The sequence below is a fragment of the Perca fluviatilis genome, chromosome 17, assembly GCF_010015445.1.
Source record: "Perca fluviatilis chromosome 17, GENO_Pfluv_1.0, whole genome shotgun sequence".
NCBI classification, from domain to species: domain Eukaryota; kingdom Metazoa; phylum Chordata; class Actinopteri; order Perciformes; family Percidae; genus Perca; species Perca fluviatilis.
This window is the reverse complement of record NC_053128.1, coordinates 302,140-320,602: the sequence shown is the minus strand read 5'-3', so window position 1 is coordinate 320,602 and position 18,463 is coordinate 302,140. Positions and strand designations below refer to the sequence as shown.

At 41.2% G+C, this 18,463-nt stretch overlaps 1 protein-coding gene across 3 annotated transcripts in view; it reads left to right on the top strand.

Annotated features, from left to right (window-relative positions):
* mapkap1 (MAPK associated protein 1) overlaps positions 1-18,107 on the top strand; it is a 39,882-nt gene extending 21,775 nt beyond the window's left edge. For 2 of the 3 annotated variants that reach the window (XM_039780464.1, XM_039780465.1), the window contains exons 8-13: positions 5,168-5,275; positions 6,656-6,670; positions 6,837-6,977; positions 7,607-7,744; positions 16,864-16,961; positions 17,577-18,107. In XM_039780464.1, coding sequence (XP_039636398.1) covers positions 5,168-5,275; positions 6,656-6,670; positions 6,837-6,977; positions 7,607-7,744; positions 16,864-16,961; positions 17,577-17,699 — 623 coding nt within the window. In that variant the 3' untranslated portion in view covers positions 17,700-18,107. The remainder of the gene's footprint in view (positions 1-5,167; positions 5,276-6,655; positions 6,671-6,836; positions 6,978-7,606; positions 7,745-16,863; positions 16,962-17,576) is intronic. The other variant, XM_039780466.1, reaches the window with a different exon arrangement.
* Positions 18,108-18,463: the final 356 nt, after the last annotated feature.

Sequence of the window (18,463 nt, the reverse complement as noted above, 5' to 3'; positions counted from 1 at the left end):
TTTTTCTGTACTTGGCTCTCAACTGTTTGTACAGCCATAGCTACTGCTGACTCCGCGGCGGGCCTCTTAACACCGGGGATATGTCGCCACATTTTTTAACAGATAATTTTCCTTTCGTCCGTACCTCAGCTCAGCTAGCTAGCTACATGTGTCACGGACTCACGGACTAGTGCTGAAAACTAGCTACTCGACTATGCGTGGTCAAAGCCCCGGCTGTGAACGGTTTCATTTCCTGTAAGTTCTTCACAATAAAGGTCCTCCGTTATGTTGGTATTTGAATGTTTTTATTATGAAGCAGCAAAATCTGGACATTTTGGGGATTCATTAGCAGTAACGTAACGCGACTCCTATAAGCATTGTGCATTGTTACTTAACAACAGCATTCTTTGACAAAAACTGTCCAATCCATTACAAGGAATGTTTTACAATCCACCTGCCACTGTGGCTGATAAATAAGGCAAAGTCACCTGCTACTTTGAAAAAATACCCGCCATTGGCGGGTGGCGGGTGCTAATTTCCCACCCTGGCTGGAGTCCATCAATGAGAGCTAGCTAGCCTCCTCCTAACTCTGACATTCACAATGCATTCAATTGAAATCCGAAATTGGACAAGTGTTAGCTAAGCTTTGTAAGACCTTGGAGAACCTGTAATATTCATGCTGTGACGAAATTCAAACTGTAAATATAGCTATAGTTATGCCGAAAGTGTAGCTAGCTAGCTGCGATATTTCCCCATTGTATTGAATGGGACATATAGCTAGCAGCTGCTCGTCCTACAAAGACGCCTCGCATTCATAAAAATGCCTTAAAGTGATGGTTCGGAGTAATTCACCCTAGGGTCCTTTGCACCATGACCTCGAGCCAAACACCCCCCCAGAAGCTTTTTTCACCTGGGTCTAACATTGGGCGAGTTAGCGTAGAGTAGCGTTAGCTGCTGAATAGCTTAGCGTGGGGCTAATGGACCCACGTTTGTATCTCTTAAATGACCCCACTAATAATGCCCGAAATGATACCAAAGGTCTACACTAGTATATATAGGTTATGCACTCATAAAACGATGGATTGGAAAGTTTGTAAGTACACCAGAAGTTTATGTAAATAACACTTGCCTGCTGGCTTCTGCTCTCTGCTGTTGTTGTTGCTGCTGTGAGACGAGTGCTTAGGGACATCTACAAATTACAACACCGAAAGAGATGCAACAAAATATTTTTTAATTTAACTTATTTTTTTAAAGTAAGTGCTGTAATATAACTAGCAGGAGACAATTAATAAGTGAGGTAAGTTTGGAGACATTACCTTATTTAATCATTAAATTAATACATATTTTTGTTGTATCTCTTTTGGTGTAGTAATTTATAGGACCGCCCTAAGCACTCGTCTAACTGCAGGTAGCAGCAGCAGCAACCGAAGCAGAAGAGAGCGGACAAGTGTTCATAAACTTCTGGTGTACTTACAACTTTCCAATCCATCGTTTTTATGAGAGCAAACATAATACTGCTATATATACTAGTAAGACTGCTATGGTATCATTACGAAGGTCGAGATCATTGGGCACAACGTCAGGTCCATAAGCCCCGCTAAGCTACTCAGCGGCTAACTCGCTACTCACATGCTCATGTTACCCCAGGTGAAAAAGCTTCTGGAGGTGTTTGCTCAGGTCATGGTGCAAAGGACCCTAGGGTAAATTACTCCGAACCATCACTTTAAAATCAAATCGGACACAACGGTTAGCTTTATAAGACATTGGGGAATGATGTTATATAAGTGGCGTGACGAAATTCAAACTGTAAATATAGCTATAGTTATGCCGAAAGTGTAGCTAGCTAGCTGCGATATTTCCCCATTGTATTGAATGGGACATATAGCTAGCAGCTGCTCGTCCTACAAAGAGGCCTCACGTTCATAAAAATGCCTTAAAATCAAATCGGACACAACGGTTAGCTTTATAAGACATTGGGGAATGATGTTATATAAGTGGCGTGATGAAATTCAAACTGTAAATATAGCTATAGTTATGCCGAAAGTGTAGCTAGCTAGCTGCGATATTTCCCCATTGTATTGAATGGGACATATAGCTAGCAGCTGCTCGTCCTACAAAGAGGCCTCTCGTTCATAAAAATGCCTTAAAATCAAATCGGACACAATGGTTAGCTTTATAAGACATTGGGGAATGATGTTATATAAGTGGCATGACGAAATTCAAACTGTAAATATACTTTAGTTATGCCGAAAGTATAGCTAGCTAGCTGCAATATTTCCCCATTGTATTGAATGGGACATATAGCTAGCAGCTGCTCGTCCTACAAAGACGCCTTGCGTTCATAAAAATGCCTTAAAATCAAATCGGGCACAACGGTTAGCTTTATAAGACATAGGGGAATGATGTTATGTAAGTGGCGTGACGAAATTCAAACTGTAAATATATTGTAGTTATGCCGGCAGCCGGCCGCGGAGCCCCGGTAGTGCAGTGTCCACAAAGGGTGACTTTGCCCTGGGTATGGAGCCCAGCAGGTTGCCGCTTTCTCGTCAGACTGTGTGGAGCTCCTAAAGTCCAACACGTCTTACCAAATTTGCAATTAGCCATCAATTTTCGTAAAACGGCCCATATTTGAGATTTATATAGTTGAGCTCTCGCATAAAAAAGTCTCAGAAGTGAAATTGGTAAGAAAACTTTGCAGTGTCTGGAATATGAGATTCTGTCGCGTCTCTAATGTGTGTGTATTGGGGATTTGCTCAACCAATCAGCACACGTCTCTAAATGTGTGTGTATTGGGGATTTGCTCAACCAATCAGCACGCGTCTCTAATGTGTGTGTATGGCGATACGCTCAACCAATCAGCGCGCAGCTCATGTAAATATTCATGAGCATTTTTATTTCCAGCAGCGCAAGTCAAACCCTGACACTGTGGGGCCTAGGCCTGTCACGATAGTCAATAAATCAATTAATCGCACGATAAAAAAAATTAGCTCGATAATTTTTCTGGCCGCGATAATTTCCATTTGCATGCGTGTATGTTTTTCTCGTCTCTCTCTACCAAAGAGACTGGAGGACCACTCTCGGTTCCTTAGCGCAACGAGGAATGAACCCTCTTGTCAGTCGCATGGTCTTTGTGGGGGCGGGACTCCGGACGGAGAGAGAGAGACAGAGACAGAAAACGCTAGTTGACGCTAGTTTGCAGTTAAGGCGCCGTCAAAAAACTAAAAAGTATATGAGCGATATCAACCGTGTTACTCGGCGTCCCGTTTTCTCCCTTTCATTTCAAACCACACAGCTGACAACCTGCAGGTGGAGGCGGTGAGACAGGCTCGGACATACAAGCGGTTTCAGGAAAGTGGCTGCATGTGTCCGACAATGCACAGAACATTAACGGTACAAGCCTACAGCTGTCCCCGGACACGGAGTGTGGAAAGTATGTCAGAGGTGTGTGTGTGTGTGTGTGTGTGTGTGTGTGTGTGTGTGTGTGTGTGTGTGTGTGTGTGTGTGTGTGTGTGTGTGTGTGTGTGTGTGTGTGTGTGTGTGTGTGTGTGTGTGTGTGTGTGTGTGTGTGTGTGTGTGTGTGTGTGTGTGTGTGTGTGTGTGTGTGTGTGTGTGTGTGTGTGTGTGTGTGTGTGTGTGTGTGTGGGTGGGTGGGTGGGGCCCCCACGAAGATCCGACCTGCAGAGGAGCAGAAGCCGCACCTTCGCCAAAATGAAGACTGAAAAACATTCTATTTTGGTACAAACATTTACTCGCTGTGTGGCAGATAGATAGATAGATAGATAGATAGATAGATAGATAGATAGATAAAATTTATTAATTATATATTATTTAAATTTAATATTTTAGTGTTAAATAATTGTAAAATGTAGTACAGAGTCTGTAGTCTATCGCACAAACACTCGAGGAATGCAGCAAACTTTTGACAGCCAGTAGGCTATGAATTGCCTGGGAGAACATGCGTGTCACAAACGGCAATTTCACAACTGTACATCAGCATGAAAGACGACATACTAAAGGAGATCAAAGACATATTGTGGATATTTAAAATGTCTTCCAGTTCCAGTGTTAAATATTCTTTAGAAATAAAAGTGTATTGATCTTTGAAAAAGTGTACCTATATTATTATGCCATTATCATTAGATGCAAATTGGTCTCTCAACAACAACATTATCGTTTATCGCAATAATTTCTGGGACAATTTATCGTCCAGCAAAATTTGTTATCGTGACAGGCCTTGTAGGATTTTATTTTAAAATATGACCGATGACCGGTCTGGCCCTAAAAAGGCCAGACTTAATCTGACTCCAATTCTATGGTCACTGAAGAGTGTTCGTTTACTGGTAGATCAGAGGAAAATAATAATTTAATATAATTAATAACAAACTTTAGTGAATGATATTGCAAAATACAAAAGCGTATGCATACGGATCAGATTACTTTAAGACAAAACAGCCTATCGCTAAAACCTAGCATCTGATCCCGGCTAACCCAGAACCTTCACTTTTTATTCACTTTCTCTGCTTCATCCGTGGTGCTGTTATCAGTTGGGTATAGTCCAGATCTTCTGGCTCCAGCCGGCTAACGATATGTAACACACTGTATGAAAACATGACCCTGAGTTCTCTCATTCCCAGCTCAACAGAGACAAGTCGCTATTGTTGGGTCCGAACACCTGTATGTTTTTAATCTCCTACAAACTAAGGAGTTTCCTGAGAGCCAGGTCATTTTCATACTGTGTCACAAATCACGCGCTTGCAAAACACTGACCATTGTTGCCTCGTCCCCCCCCCCCCTGATCAGAGAAGACCTTTTTTTCTCAGGCAATAATCTCAGACTCCCTTTATAATGTTAAATCACTGTAAAACCAGATGGCCTCTCATAACCCTAGGTCAGCATCATGAACTCTACAAACCTGTAACTCTTACTCTCACAAATATATTCTAACAGCCTAGTGGGGTCCCCTTCAGACAAAATCCAGATGAACTCGTTAGCACAAGATAAGAAAAGAGGAGGCCCACTCTTGGCTTCTGTAGACAACAACATATACAATAAACATTTAATGGCCAGCATGCTTCTAACAGAGTGCTTGTTGGATAGTTTGTACATAACCATATAGTTATCATAAGCACTGTCCCCACCCAGCTCTAAAAGTTTGAAGTAGCTAAGGTATGTTGCTGTTGTCCGACAGGGCCCATGTATCGCCTGGAGAAGCAGACGGAGCCAAACGTGGCGGTAGACCTGGACTCGACCCTGGAGAGCCAGAGCACCCTGGAGTTTTGTCTGGTCCGAGAAAACAGTAAGTCACTCCAGTCGTTCAAAGCCACCGCTGTTCACTTCACCTCTTATCCAGGGTTTCCGCGGGGTCTTAAAAAGTCACAAATTTCAAAATCAAAATTTTAGGCCTTTAAATGTCTTAAATTTGCTGAAATAATGTGTTCTAGGTCTTACATAATTTCAAACAGGTCTTAATTTTCCTATGTCCATGCAGCTCTACCTCTAATGCTTTTTTCTTTTTAATTCCGTGGTGTTGTAGTTCCTTCTTTCGCTAGTCCAAATATATAATTTCGCTGTATTACGACTACAAATGAGACCAACGTCCTACTGATATTGCAGCCAATCAGCTTTGGTGTTATTGGCGCGAGTCTCTTTCGGATTGTACCACAGACATAAAACGGATTTTATTCTTCAGCTATGAGGAGTGCAATTTTAGCGATACTGACAAAAATGAATTTAGGGCTTAGTTGATGTTGTGATAAAGGTCTTACATTTAATAATGGACTTAAAAAGATCTTAAAAACTTGGTGAAGCCTGCGGAACTCTGTTATCTGACAGGGTTCGGGCAGTGATTTCACATCTTAGGATGTTTTGGACTAAAAGAATGAATCACTCCCAAGTTTGGCTTCACAAAATGATTGACATTTTTTCTCTCAAACTAGATCCTGCTCCAGCCCTGTGTGATCCTCAGGATGTAGACTCAGGCTGTTCAAGATAAAAAAAAGTTTCAGGTGGTTGTACAAAAGTGCGCTGTTAGTTTTGGTTGCAAAGTAACAACTTTTTGACTGTCATCATTTTTTAATCGCGACAGTTCCTGCTGCCTAAAGAAAGCCCAGAGCATACTCAGAGATGCATCTCACCCCGGACACTCTCTGTTTGAACTGCTGCTACTTAGGCAGACGCTTCAGGACAATTAAAACACCAACAAACAGACTGAGAAACACTTTTTATCCAAGAGCCATAATTTAACTTAATGGCACTTAGGTTTTTAGTTTAAGGATGAATCGTGCAATGATTGTCTTGTTTGTGTGCTATGCCTGTGTTTTACGTTTTTTTTTTTTTTTTTTGTATTATCTTTCCTTTTTAACAAATAATCTACCTCTTTATATATTTTTATAGTGACTTTAGAGACTCATATAATACATATTTATTTACCTGCCTTGCACTTTTACTGATGTTTTGCACTGAAAGGACTTCAATTTCATTTTAAGTACAACAATAAAAACTATTCTATTCTAACCACCACTCTGACATATTTAGTTGCCCCTAAGAAGCTTTTTCTTTTACCGCATTTCACTCTGCGTTCTCTGGTGTAATACATGTTTTTACATCAATGACCTTCCCCTTCCTTCTCTTTTGTTTGTCTTGTGGATTAACGTGCACTTGTCATTTGTTGATGCAGCTCAGGAAAACTTGGGTGCGTTTGTTTTGTTGTAAACACATCTCCCCCTAAACTCTCCAGATCTCCCTAGAAACCACAGCAGCATTTCAATCGATTGCGCAGTCATGCTCCTAAGTTCTATTTAATGGCTTAACATCAGGACTTCCTTTTTAGTTTTGTGATTGATTTCCCCTGTGTCCAGGCTCCCGGGGCGAGGAGAGCTCTGAGGAAGACCCACCCATTGACATCACCTCAGTCCAAGACATGCTGAGCAGTCACCACTATAAGTCCTTCAAGATCAGTATGATCCACAAGCTGCGCTTCACCACGGATGTCCAGCTAGGTACTTAACTGCTCACTGCAGCCTGGGAAGCTTTCTCCAGCTCCAAACATTTGGTTGAAATATTTCACATCATTGATAATATCGACCAGAACAAATTAAGCTTCAGCTGACTTCTTAATGTTTGCAGCGGCGTCATTTTGAAATGAGTGGGCAGGAGTATGTGTACGACTGATTTAGTGAGACACAAATGAGACAGAAAAGCTAATAAACTGCATGTCACTACAGCTTTCTCTACTGTTGATGCACAGGGCAGCCATGTTGGATTTTGAGCTCGGGGTACTCAGAGGTTGTCAGAGTTCTGAGCTCTGAAATCTGAGGTCAGGGGGCGTGTCTCCGACTTTGACCTCGGAAAATCTGACTTCCGAGTACAAATGGAACGCACTGTCCTTCTCTGTGTTGAATTTAGGGAAGATTATCTAAAATCTACTTGCTGAACTCATCATTTAGTACTCCTCTTGTGAAAAAAATTGTTTAAAGATAATGCTTGACCTATAACAGGAATGCAGCAGTTCAGTTTGTCCAGAATAAGATTTGAAACATACTGCAGTAGTCCAATAACCAGTGCTTATCATGTGTATGAAATATGTTTTCCATTCATGAACTGATGCTGTTGTAACTGTTATTCTCAGGTATTTCAGGAGAGAAAGTGGAGATCGATCCTGTCACCAATCAGAAGGCCAGCACCAAGTTCTGGATCCGGCAGAAACCCATCTCTATCGACTCGGACCACCTGTGTGCCTGTGACCTGGTGGAGGAGCGCAGCCCCAGTACGTGGCAGTGTATGATCATTCAATCAGTCAATCTTTATTTATGCAGCACCTTTCAAATACAATGAATGAAATATATTGAAAACAGTGAAATGTTTAAAACAATATCAATCATAATATAATAGTTAAGATAATAACTGTCATAATACATACAGTACAGGCCAAAAGTTTGGACACACCTTCTCGTTCAATGCGTTTCCTTTTTTTATTTTCATGACTATTTACATTGTAGATTCTCACTGAAGGCATCAAAACTATGAATGAACACATATGGAATTATGTACTTAACAAAAAAGTGTGAAATAACTTAAAACATGTCTTATATTTTAGATTCTTCAAAGTAGCCACCCTTTGCTTTTTTATTAATAAGGGAAAAACTTCCACTAATGAACCCTGACAAAGCACACCTGTGAAGGTAAAACCATTTCAGGTGACTACCTCATGAAGCTCATTGAGAGAACACCAAGGGTTTGCGGCGCTATCAAAAAAAGCAAAGGGTGGCTACTTTGACGAATCTAAAATATAAGACATGTTTTCAGTTATTTTACACTTTTTTTGTTAAGTACATAATTCCATATGTGTTCATTCATAGTTTTGATGCCTTCAGTGAGAATCTACAATGTAAATAGTCATGAAAATAAAGAAACACATTGAATGGGAAGGTGTGTCCAAACTTTTGGCCTGTACTGTACATGCATGCGCATACACACACACACACACACACACACACACACACGTATAAACACTAAAGCTGCAGAAATTATAAGACCTTTAAAACAAATATAAACACTAAAACAATACAATAAGAAAATAATCAGCTGATAAGACACTAGGTGGCTGAATAAGTTTGTTTGCACACATCCAGTTCCATGCTGAGCACAGACCAGAGGTGACCATACACAACAAGTTAAAGCCCGAAAAGCACATCCATCCACATCATTTAGATCAACACAACACATGAGCGTGGCCTTCCTCTAAAGAGTCAAGATTGAGACCTGTCAAACTTAAACTAACTTTTCATGGTCCACTTAGTAGCTGATCTGTAGCTTTTAACCATATATCATGATCTTCATGCAGCACATGGAGTTTACCCAGTTGTCATGGAATTGTAGATTTTTTCATTTCTATTCTTTCCAGTCTATCAAACAGTTAGCATGCTGAGGAAGGGCTCGACACATTGTTCCCTATCACAGAAATAGTTCCTTGTAATGTGTGTTCACCATGTTGTGGAGATGTTTGAATTCTCCGCCGGTACATTTCATTCACTATATAGTCCACAATAAAATACCCACAATGCACAGCTAATCTGAGTTTACATACAATGTACCAAAGCCCGTCTACGGAAAGCCTTTTCACTCCCTATTCAGCCCCATTTTACCAAAATTGGTTGCAGTTCCACCAGAGTTCCACTGGGGGTGATCGCAGGCGAGTGCAAAATGAATGGGAGTTTATGGAGCTAGACAGCTAAATTTGTCCTTTCGCCTGATTGCCTTTGACAAATCTCAGATTTGATTGTAGTTTTTGCAAGTTCAACATGGATTATAAGTCGAAAGTTGAATGAACGAGTACTTACGTCCTTTTGATTTCTTACAGGTTGAGTCATTGTTTCCCACAGATTGCAAGCATTCTGCTAATGAATGCTAATTGGTCAGTGAAGGACTGATTACGATCGGAGATCCCGCTTGACAGCATCCGAAACGGAACATTTGAATGAATATTTCGGCGTGGTCTTTAAAACATCAGCAAACCTTTTTCTAGCACATGTATTAACAGGGAGAGTCTAACCTGTCAGCTGTGTTGTATTAACAGGAGAGACTAACCTATCAGCTGTGTTGTATTAACAGGAGAGACTAATAACAGGAGAGACTAACCTATCAGCTGTATTAACAGGAGAGACTAACCTATCAGCTGTGTTGTATTAACAGGAGAGACTAACCTATCAGCTGTGTTGTATTAACAGGAGAGACTAACCTATCAGCTGTGTTGTATTAACAGGAGAGACTAATAACAGGAGAGACTAACCTATCAGCTGTATTAACAGGAGAGACTAACCTATCAGCTGTGTTGTATTAACAGGAGAGACTAACCTATCAGCTGTGTTGTATTAACAGAGAGACTAACCTGTCAGCTGTGTTGTATTAACAGGAGAGACTAACCTATCAGCTGTGTTGTATTAACAGAGAGACTAACCTATCAGCTGTGTTGTATTAACAGAGAGACTAACCTATCAGCTGTGTTGTATTAACAGAGAGACTAACCTGTCAGCTGTGTTGTATAACGAACTAACTATCAGATGTGTTGTATTAACAGAGAGACTAACCTATCAGTGTGTTGTATTAACGAGATAACTTAGTTATATTAGTTTTTAACAGAGAGACTAACCTATCAGCTGTGTTGTATTAACAGGAGAGACTAACCTATCAGCTGTGTTGTATTAACAGGAGACTAACCTGTCAGCTTGTTGTATTAACAGGAGAGAGACTAACCTGTCAGCTGTGTTGTATTAACAGGAGAGACTAACCTATCAGCTGTGTTGTATTAACAGGGAGAGAGCTAACCTATCAGCTGTGTTGTATTAACAGGAGAACTAACCTTCAGCTGTGTTGTATTAACAGGAGAGACTAACCTGTCAGCTGTGTTGTATTAACAGGGAGAGACTAACCTTGTCAGCTGTGTTGTATTAACAGGAGAGACTAACCTGTCAGCTGTGTTGTATTAACAGGAGAGACTAACCTATCAGCTGTGTGTATAACAGGTCAGCTGTGTTGTATAACAGGGAGAGAACTAACCTGTCAGCTGTGTTGTATAACAGGAGAGACAACCTACAGTGTGTTGTATTAACAGGAGAGACTAACCTATCAGCTGTGTTGTATAACAGAGATACCTAGTGTAAGGAGAACTAACCTATCAGTGTGTTGTATTACAGGAAAAGCTGGCCCGGAGCTAACCTATCAGCTGTGTTGATAACAGATTTTTAACAGGAGAACTAGTGTGTTGTATTAAGGGAGACTAACCTTCAGCTGTGTTACAGGAGAACTAACCTATCAGCTGTGCGAGAGCACCTGTCAGCTGTGTTGTATTAACAGGAGAGACTAACCTATCAGCTGTGTTGTATTAACAGGAGAGACTAACCTTCCCTGTGTTGTATTAACAGGAGAGACTAACCTATCAGCTGTGTTGTATTAACAGGAGAGACTAACCTATCAGCTGTGTTGTATTAACAGGAGAGACTAACCTATCAGCTGTGTTGTATTAACAGGGAGACTAACCTATCAGCTGTGTTGTAATAACAGGAGAGACTAACCTATCAGCTGTGTTGTATTAACAGGGAGACTAACCTATCAGCTGTGTTGTATTAACAGGAGAGACTAACCTGTCAGCTGTGTTGTATTAACAGGAGAGACTAACCTATCAGCTGTGTTGTATTAACAGGAGGAGACTAACCTATCAGCTGTGTTGTATTAACAGGAGAGACTAACCTATCAGCTGTGTTGTATTAACAGAACAGAGAGACTAACCTATCAGCTGTGTTGTATTAACAGGAGAGACTAACCTATCAGCTGTGTTGTATTAACAGAGAGACTCAACCTATCAGCTGTGTTGTATTAACAGGAGAGATAACCTATCAGTGTGTTGTATTAACAGAGACAACCTGTCAGCTGTGTTGTATTAACAGGAGAGACTAACCTATCAGCTGTGTTGTATTAACAGGAGAGACCAACCTATCAGCTGTGTTGTATTAACAGGAGAGACTAACCTGTCAGCTGTGTTGTATTAACAGGAGAGACAACCTGTGTTGTTTTAAAAAACCTCGTATTAACAGGGAGAGTCTAACCTATCAGCTGTGTTGTATTAACAGGGAGAAACCTATCAGCTGTGTTGTATTAACAGGGAGAGTCTAACCTGTCAGCTGTGTTGTATTAACAGGGAGAGTCTAACCTGTCAGCTGTGTTGTATTAACAGGAGAGAACTAACCTATCAGCTGTGTTGTATTAAGGAGAGAGACTAACCTGTCAGCTGTGTTGTATTAACGAGAGACTAACCTATCAGCTGTGTTGTATTAACAGGAGAGACTAACCTATCAGCTGTGTTGTATTAACGGGAGAGACTAACCTGTCAGCTGTGTTGTATTAACAGGAGAGACTAACCTGTCAGCTGTGTTATATTAACAGGAGAGACTAACCTGTCAGCTGTGTTGTATTAACAGGAGAGAGTCTAACCTGTCAGCTGTTTGTATTAACAGGAGAGACTAACCTGTCAGCTGTGTTGTATTAACAGGAGAGACTAACCTGTCAGCTGTGTTGTATTAACAGGAGAGAGACTAACCTGTCAGCTGTGTTATATTAACAGGAGAGACTAACCTGTCAGCTGTGTTGTATTAACAGGAGAGCTAACCTATCAGCTGTGTTGTATTAACAGGAGAGACTAACCTTACTGTGTGTATTAACAGAGAGGGACTAACCTATCAGCTGTGTTGTATTAACAGGAGAGACTAACCTATCAGCTGTGTTGTATTAACAGGAGAGCTAACCTGTCAGCTGTGTTGTATTAACAGGAGAGACTAACCTATCAGCTGTGTTGTATTAACAGGAGAGACTAACCTGTCAGCTGTGTTGTATTAACAGGAGAGACTAACCTGTCAGCTGTGTTGTATTAACAGGAGAGACTAACCTATCAGCTGTGTTGTATTAACAGGAGTAATAACAGGAGAGACTAACCTATCAGCGTGTTGTATTAACAGGAGAGACTAACCTATCAGCTGTGTTGTATTAACAGGAGAGACTAACCTATCAGCTGTGTTGTATTAACAGGAGAGACTAACCTATCAGCTGTGTTGTATTAACAGGAGAGACTAATAACAGGAGAGACTAACCTATCAGCTGTATTAACAGGAGAGACTAACCTATCAGCTGTGTTGTATTAACAGGAGAGACTAACCTATCAGCTGTGTTGTATTAACAGAGAGACTAACCTGTCAGCTGTGTTGTATTAACAGGAGAGACTAACCTATCAGCTGTGTTGTATTAACAGAGAGACTAACCTATCAGCTGTGTTGTATTAACAGAGAGACTAACCTATCAGCTGTGTTGTATTAACAGGAGAGACTAACCTATCAGCTGTGTTGTATTAACAGAGAGACTAACCTGTCAGCTGTGTTGTATTAACAGGAGAGACTAACCTATCAGATGTGTTGTATTAACAGGAGAGAGACTAACCTATCAGCTGTGTTGTATTAACAGGAGAGAGACTAACCTGTCAGCTGTGTTGTATTAACAGGAGAGACTAACCTGTCAGCTGTGTTGTATTAACAGGAGAGAGACTAACCTGTCAGCTGTGTTGTATTAACAGGGAGAGTCTAACCTATCAGCTGTGTTGTATTAACAGGGAGAGTCTAACCTATCAGCTGTGTTGTATTAACAGGGAGAGTCTAACCTGTCAGCTGTGTTGTATTAACAGGAGAGAGACTAACCTATCAGCTGTGTTGTATTAACAGGAGAGAGACTAACCTGTCAGCTGTGTTGTATTAACAGAGAGACTAACCTATCAGCTGTTGTTGTAAAAGCAGGAGACTAACCTATCAGCTGTGTTGTATTAACAGGAGAGACTAACCTGTCAGCTGTGTTGTATTAACAGGAGAGAGACTAACCTGTCAGCTGTGTTATATTAACAGGAGAGACTAACCTGTCAGCTGTGTTGTATTAACAGGAGAGAGTCTAACCTGTCAGCTGTGTTGTATTAACAGGAGAGACTAACCTGTCAGCTGTGTTGTATTAACAGGAGAGACTAACCTGTCAGCTGTGTTGTATTAACAGGAGAGAGACTAACCTGTCAGCTGTGTTATATTAACAGGAGAGACTAACCTGTCAGCTGTGTTGTATTAACAGGAGAGAGTCTAACCTGTCAGCTGTGTTGTATTAACAGGAGAGACTAACCTGTCAGCTGTGTTGTATTAACAGAGAGGGACTAACCTGTCAGCTGTGTTGTATTAACAGGAGAGACTAACCTATCAGCTGTGTTGTATTAACAGGAGAGACTAACCTGTCAGCTGTGTTGTATTAACAGGAGAGAGACTAACCTATCAGCTGTGTTGTATTAACAGGAGAGACTAACCTATCAGCTGTGTTGTATTAACAGGAGAGACTAACCTGTCAGCTGTGTTGTATTAACAGGAGAGACTAACCTGTCAGCTGTGTTGTATTAACAGGAGAGACTAACCTATCAGCTGTGTTGTATTAACAGGAGAGACTAATAACAGGAGAGACTAACCTATCAGCTGTATTAACAGGAGAGACTAACCTATCAGCTGTGTTGTATTAACAGGAGAGACTAACCTATCAGCTGTGTTGTATTAACAGGAGAGACTAACCTATCAGCTGTGTTGTATTAACAGGAGAGACTAATAACAGGAGAGACTAACCTATCAGCTGTATTAACAGGAGAGACTAACCTGTCAGCTGTGTTGTATTAACAGGAGAGACTAACCTGTCAGCTGTGTTGTATTAACAGGAGAGACTAACCTATCAGCTGTGTTGTATTAACAGGAGAGACTAACCTGTCAGCTGTGTTGTATTAACAGGAGAGAGACTAACCTGTCAGCTGTGTTATATTAACAGGAGAGACTAACCTATCAGCTGTGTTGTATTAACAGGAGAGACTAACCTGTCAGCTGTGTTGTATTAACAGGAGAGACTAACCTGTCAGCTGTGTTGTATTAACAGGAGAGAGACTAACCTGTCAGCTGTGTTGTATTAACAGGAGAGACTAACCTGTCAGCTGTGTTGTATTAACAGGAGAGACTAACCTATCAGCTGTGTTGTATTAACAGGAGAGACTAACCTATCAGCTGTGTTGTATTAACAGGAGAGAGTCTAACCTGTCAGCTGTGTTGTATTAACAGGAGAGACTAACCTGTCAGCTGTGTTGTATTAACAGGAGAGAGACTAACCTGTCAGCTGTGTTATATTAACAGGAGAGACTAACCTATCAGCTGTGTTGTATTAACAGGAGAGACTAACCTATCAGCTGTGTTGTATTAACAGGAGAGACTAACCTGTCAGCTGTGTTGTATTAACAGGAGAGACTAACCTATCAGCTGTGTTGTCGATGCCTCGAGAGAACAAAGGAAGTGACTCAGAGCTTGTCGTAAAGCAGTATCTCTGGCTGTATATGTGTATGACGTTGACATTTGAAAAGGCTTTTTAAAAAAAAAAATCTAACACCCAGCAGTGTGTATTTTCTTTGCCTCCCCTTTCAAATTACTAGACAAAAAATGATATGGATTTTGAGGGGCATAGCTCCATAGAGTCCCATTCATTCTGCACTGGCCTGTGAGCGCCCCCTATATGGAACCAGAGTGGAACTGCAACCAGTTCAGAAGCCGGAAGTAACGAGAGAGTGGAACTTGTTCCCTTATTAGAAATTATTTGAATGTACTCTACATTTTACTCCCGTATCCCACAATGCAACGTGGTCGTGTATTCCCAGAGGAGAAGAAGAACATTTCCACTGTTTCTAAACAGTGGAAATGTAACATGCAACCTATATAATATACAACCTTTTACTCTCCTCCTGAGTGTTTCAGTGAGTCTTAAATCTGTTTTGGTCGTTCCCTATATGGTTCACCCCCCCCCCCAGCCCACCCCCCTCTATAGGGCACTTAACAGCTACAACAGGTCTACACTTAGAACGGACCCACCACGGTGATGTTTTTGGTGGAGCGGTTTGTTTTAATAGTCGACTCGGAAGAAAGCGAATGCTTTGACAATGAACTCCATCAACACAAAAGTTTGTGAACTTAAACTGGACGGGTCCAATAACCTCTGAATAGTTCTTCTTGTTAAATTGCAATGTGAGCGGCAGGATAATTTAAAAGGCACCCGCGATTACCTTTTTTGTACAGCCCTAAGTCTGATACCGTGGTGGCAGAAATTTTTCCATGGTGGGCCACCACTACAAAATCAACATAGAGGAAACACTGGTTCACTATTTAATAAAGCCTATCTAGGGAATAGTGAGTGGGGGAATGAGAGAACCGTTTCCAACACAGCTACAGTGTGCAACTTCTACCACTGGTGCATGACATGAAGAAGAATCAAGTCTTTAACATTTCCATTCTTTTCTGAGAATCGTAAGGAGTTCTGATCAAAAGAATCTGACCTTCCATTTAGTAGTTCTTCTCGTCTTTTTCAGCAGATGGGAGTTGATCATTGAGAAACTGGATGGATAGGAAGGGGTTAAATAAGGGAGAAGGGGAGTATTTTTGGCGCAATCCTGAGCCGAGTCCTTGAATATGAAGTATCTCCTGATACTGAGTTCCATTTGATACTGTCGCATCAATTTGATTTGATACAAATATGAATGCCTAAAGGTTGATTAAACATGCATCTGGCACATTAGGAGAACAGCCGCAGCTACATTTGGCACACCTTATTATTCATGAGCTACTTGATCCGAATACATGAGTATTATAATACATGATGAGTTTACCCGAGAGAGTGTGACATTACGCCATCTGCTGGAGAAGACTCGTCACTCGGATTGGACAGCGGGGTTTCTCTCTGCCGAGTGCAGATGCACAGACAAGATACTCCTAGAGTTGATGATGAATTATCCACAGCTGATGTGATCTGTTTTAACCAGTGCTGGAAATCTCTACTCTCTGATCTATGCCATGACATGTTCTGTTCAGATATCATTTCCTGCTGCATGTTCAGTGGGAAACAGGCTCTTTGGGTTACATTTGATGATGTTAGAGCTGACCGAGCCAATGAAGGCATGAGTCAGTCACTGAATATTCCGTATGCCTTTTTTTTCTCATATAAGGTATTTTCATATTGAACGCGATGCCAGTTTTATTCTTATTATAGTGCCTTCCTTTCATGATGATACATGAGGTTTTACTCCATCGTATCAACACATTTGTGTCCCGAGTAGAATCGGATGGCTTTTGTTTTTGGATAATTTCCAATGAGCTCTTTTTTTCCGTCCAGCTAGGAGGAGAGCTGCCACTGTCTGAGCTCACACACACACACGCACACACACACACACACACACACACACACACATGGCTGAAGATGATCCGTGCAGCATTTAACATGCTTTCCCTCTGTGTGTTACAGATCATGCAATATTCAAGCTCACTTATCTCAGCAACCATGACTACAAGCCGCTCTACTTTGAGTCGGATGCTGCTACGGTCAATGAAATAGTGCTGAAGGTGAGTTCTCAGTATAGGCATTAAGAACCAGATCATGATTGAGCTATCAATGAGCTGTCTCAATGTTTGCTCATTAAAATATGATGATCTGGAGACATCAGTACTATACTGGTACTAAAGCAGCAGCGTTTCAGAAGCGGAGCCTACTTCTTAGTACCAGTATAGTACTGATACTTTACTTGGGTAATGATGATTACTGATGATGTCATAGTGATGTCATCAGAGTAATAATAAGATACCTCCATTTCGACACTGAAACCGTAAACAGCAGGAACAGTAATAGGAGGATAGATAGCGGAACATTCTTCTAATACATTTAAAATAAAGATTCTTTGGTTCTGTTTTCTAAATTCAGAATGTATTGATGTATTCATTTGTTTACATTTAAAGCTTCTTTTCACTACCACGTATAAACCCCACTAACACCAACTTATCACCACTATAGTTTTACACTCATTTTTGGATTTCAGGTTTTTGTTATTTTTGAATAATCAAAATTAGGTAGTTAAAGAGAAACTCATATTTCTGATATAGACGTTTAGAGAACGGGTCCAATTTGACCCGAAGACAACACGAGGGTTAAAACCATGTGATGGACGGGTGTGTTGTTTCCAGGTGAACTACATCCTGGAGTCCCGGGCCAGCACCGCTCGGGCCGATTACTTTGCCCTGAAGCAGCGGAAACTGAGCCGGCGCACCAGCTTCAGCTTCCAGAAGGAGAAGAAGACGGGCCAGTAGGCTCAGCCGGTCTCCTGTACACACAGCGGGACTGGAGACAGACAGGAAGACTGTGTGTCTCGGCTCCAGCTGGCCGAGGGGGGCGCCTCTGAAACCCCATGGGCCAGGACAGTCCGCCAGCAAAAACAAACCAGTGATTAGTTTTCTAAAAAAGGAAAAAGGCTTTGAAGAGCTGTGGGACCGAGAGTTGTCAGCTGCTGTTTTATTCCCTGCCTCGCTGACTGAACACCCGCTCCGTCCTCCAGGGGGGGTTGGTTTGAAAGCTACATGCTAAATCGTTGCTTCTGTCCCGCCATCTTTATCACATGTAACATAGCAACAGGACAAGCAAACCTTCACATTTTTATGTTCTGTACAAAGACATTTTACATTCAGGAAATGAAATAATGATGATATAGAAATGAAAAAGCCTAGTGTGGATTTTTTTTCTTCTTCTGCCTTGAATCCTCCACTCAGTGGCCAGTGTATCGGCTCCACCGACACAGAAGTGTTCAACATTTGATTCATCTTTTGTCAGATTATATTACATTATACAGACAGTATAATATTTAGCCTCGCCTCGTTGATGGCTGGATGGATGGATGAATGGATGGATGGATGGATGGATGGATAGATACTTTATTGATCCCCAAGGGGAAATTTCAAGGTCCCAGTAGCTTAAAGACATCACACACAACATTCACATACATCATAACAGGACGATAAAAAAGCAAATCCACATGAATAGCATGGACAATAAAAGAAAAAATACTAAATCAAATAAC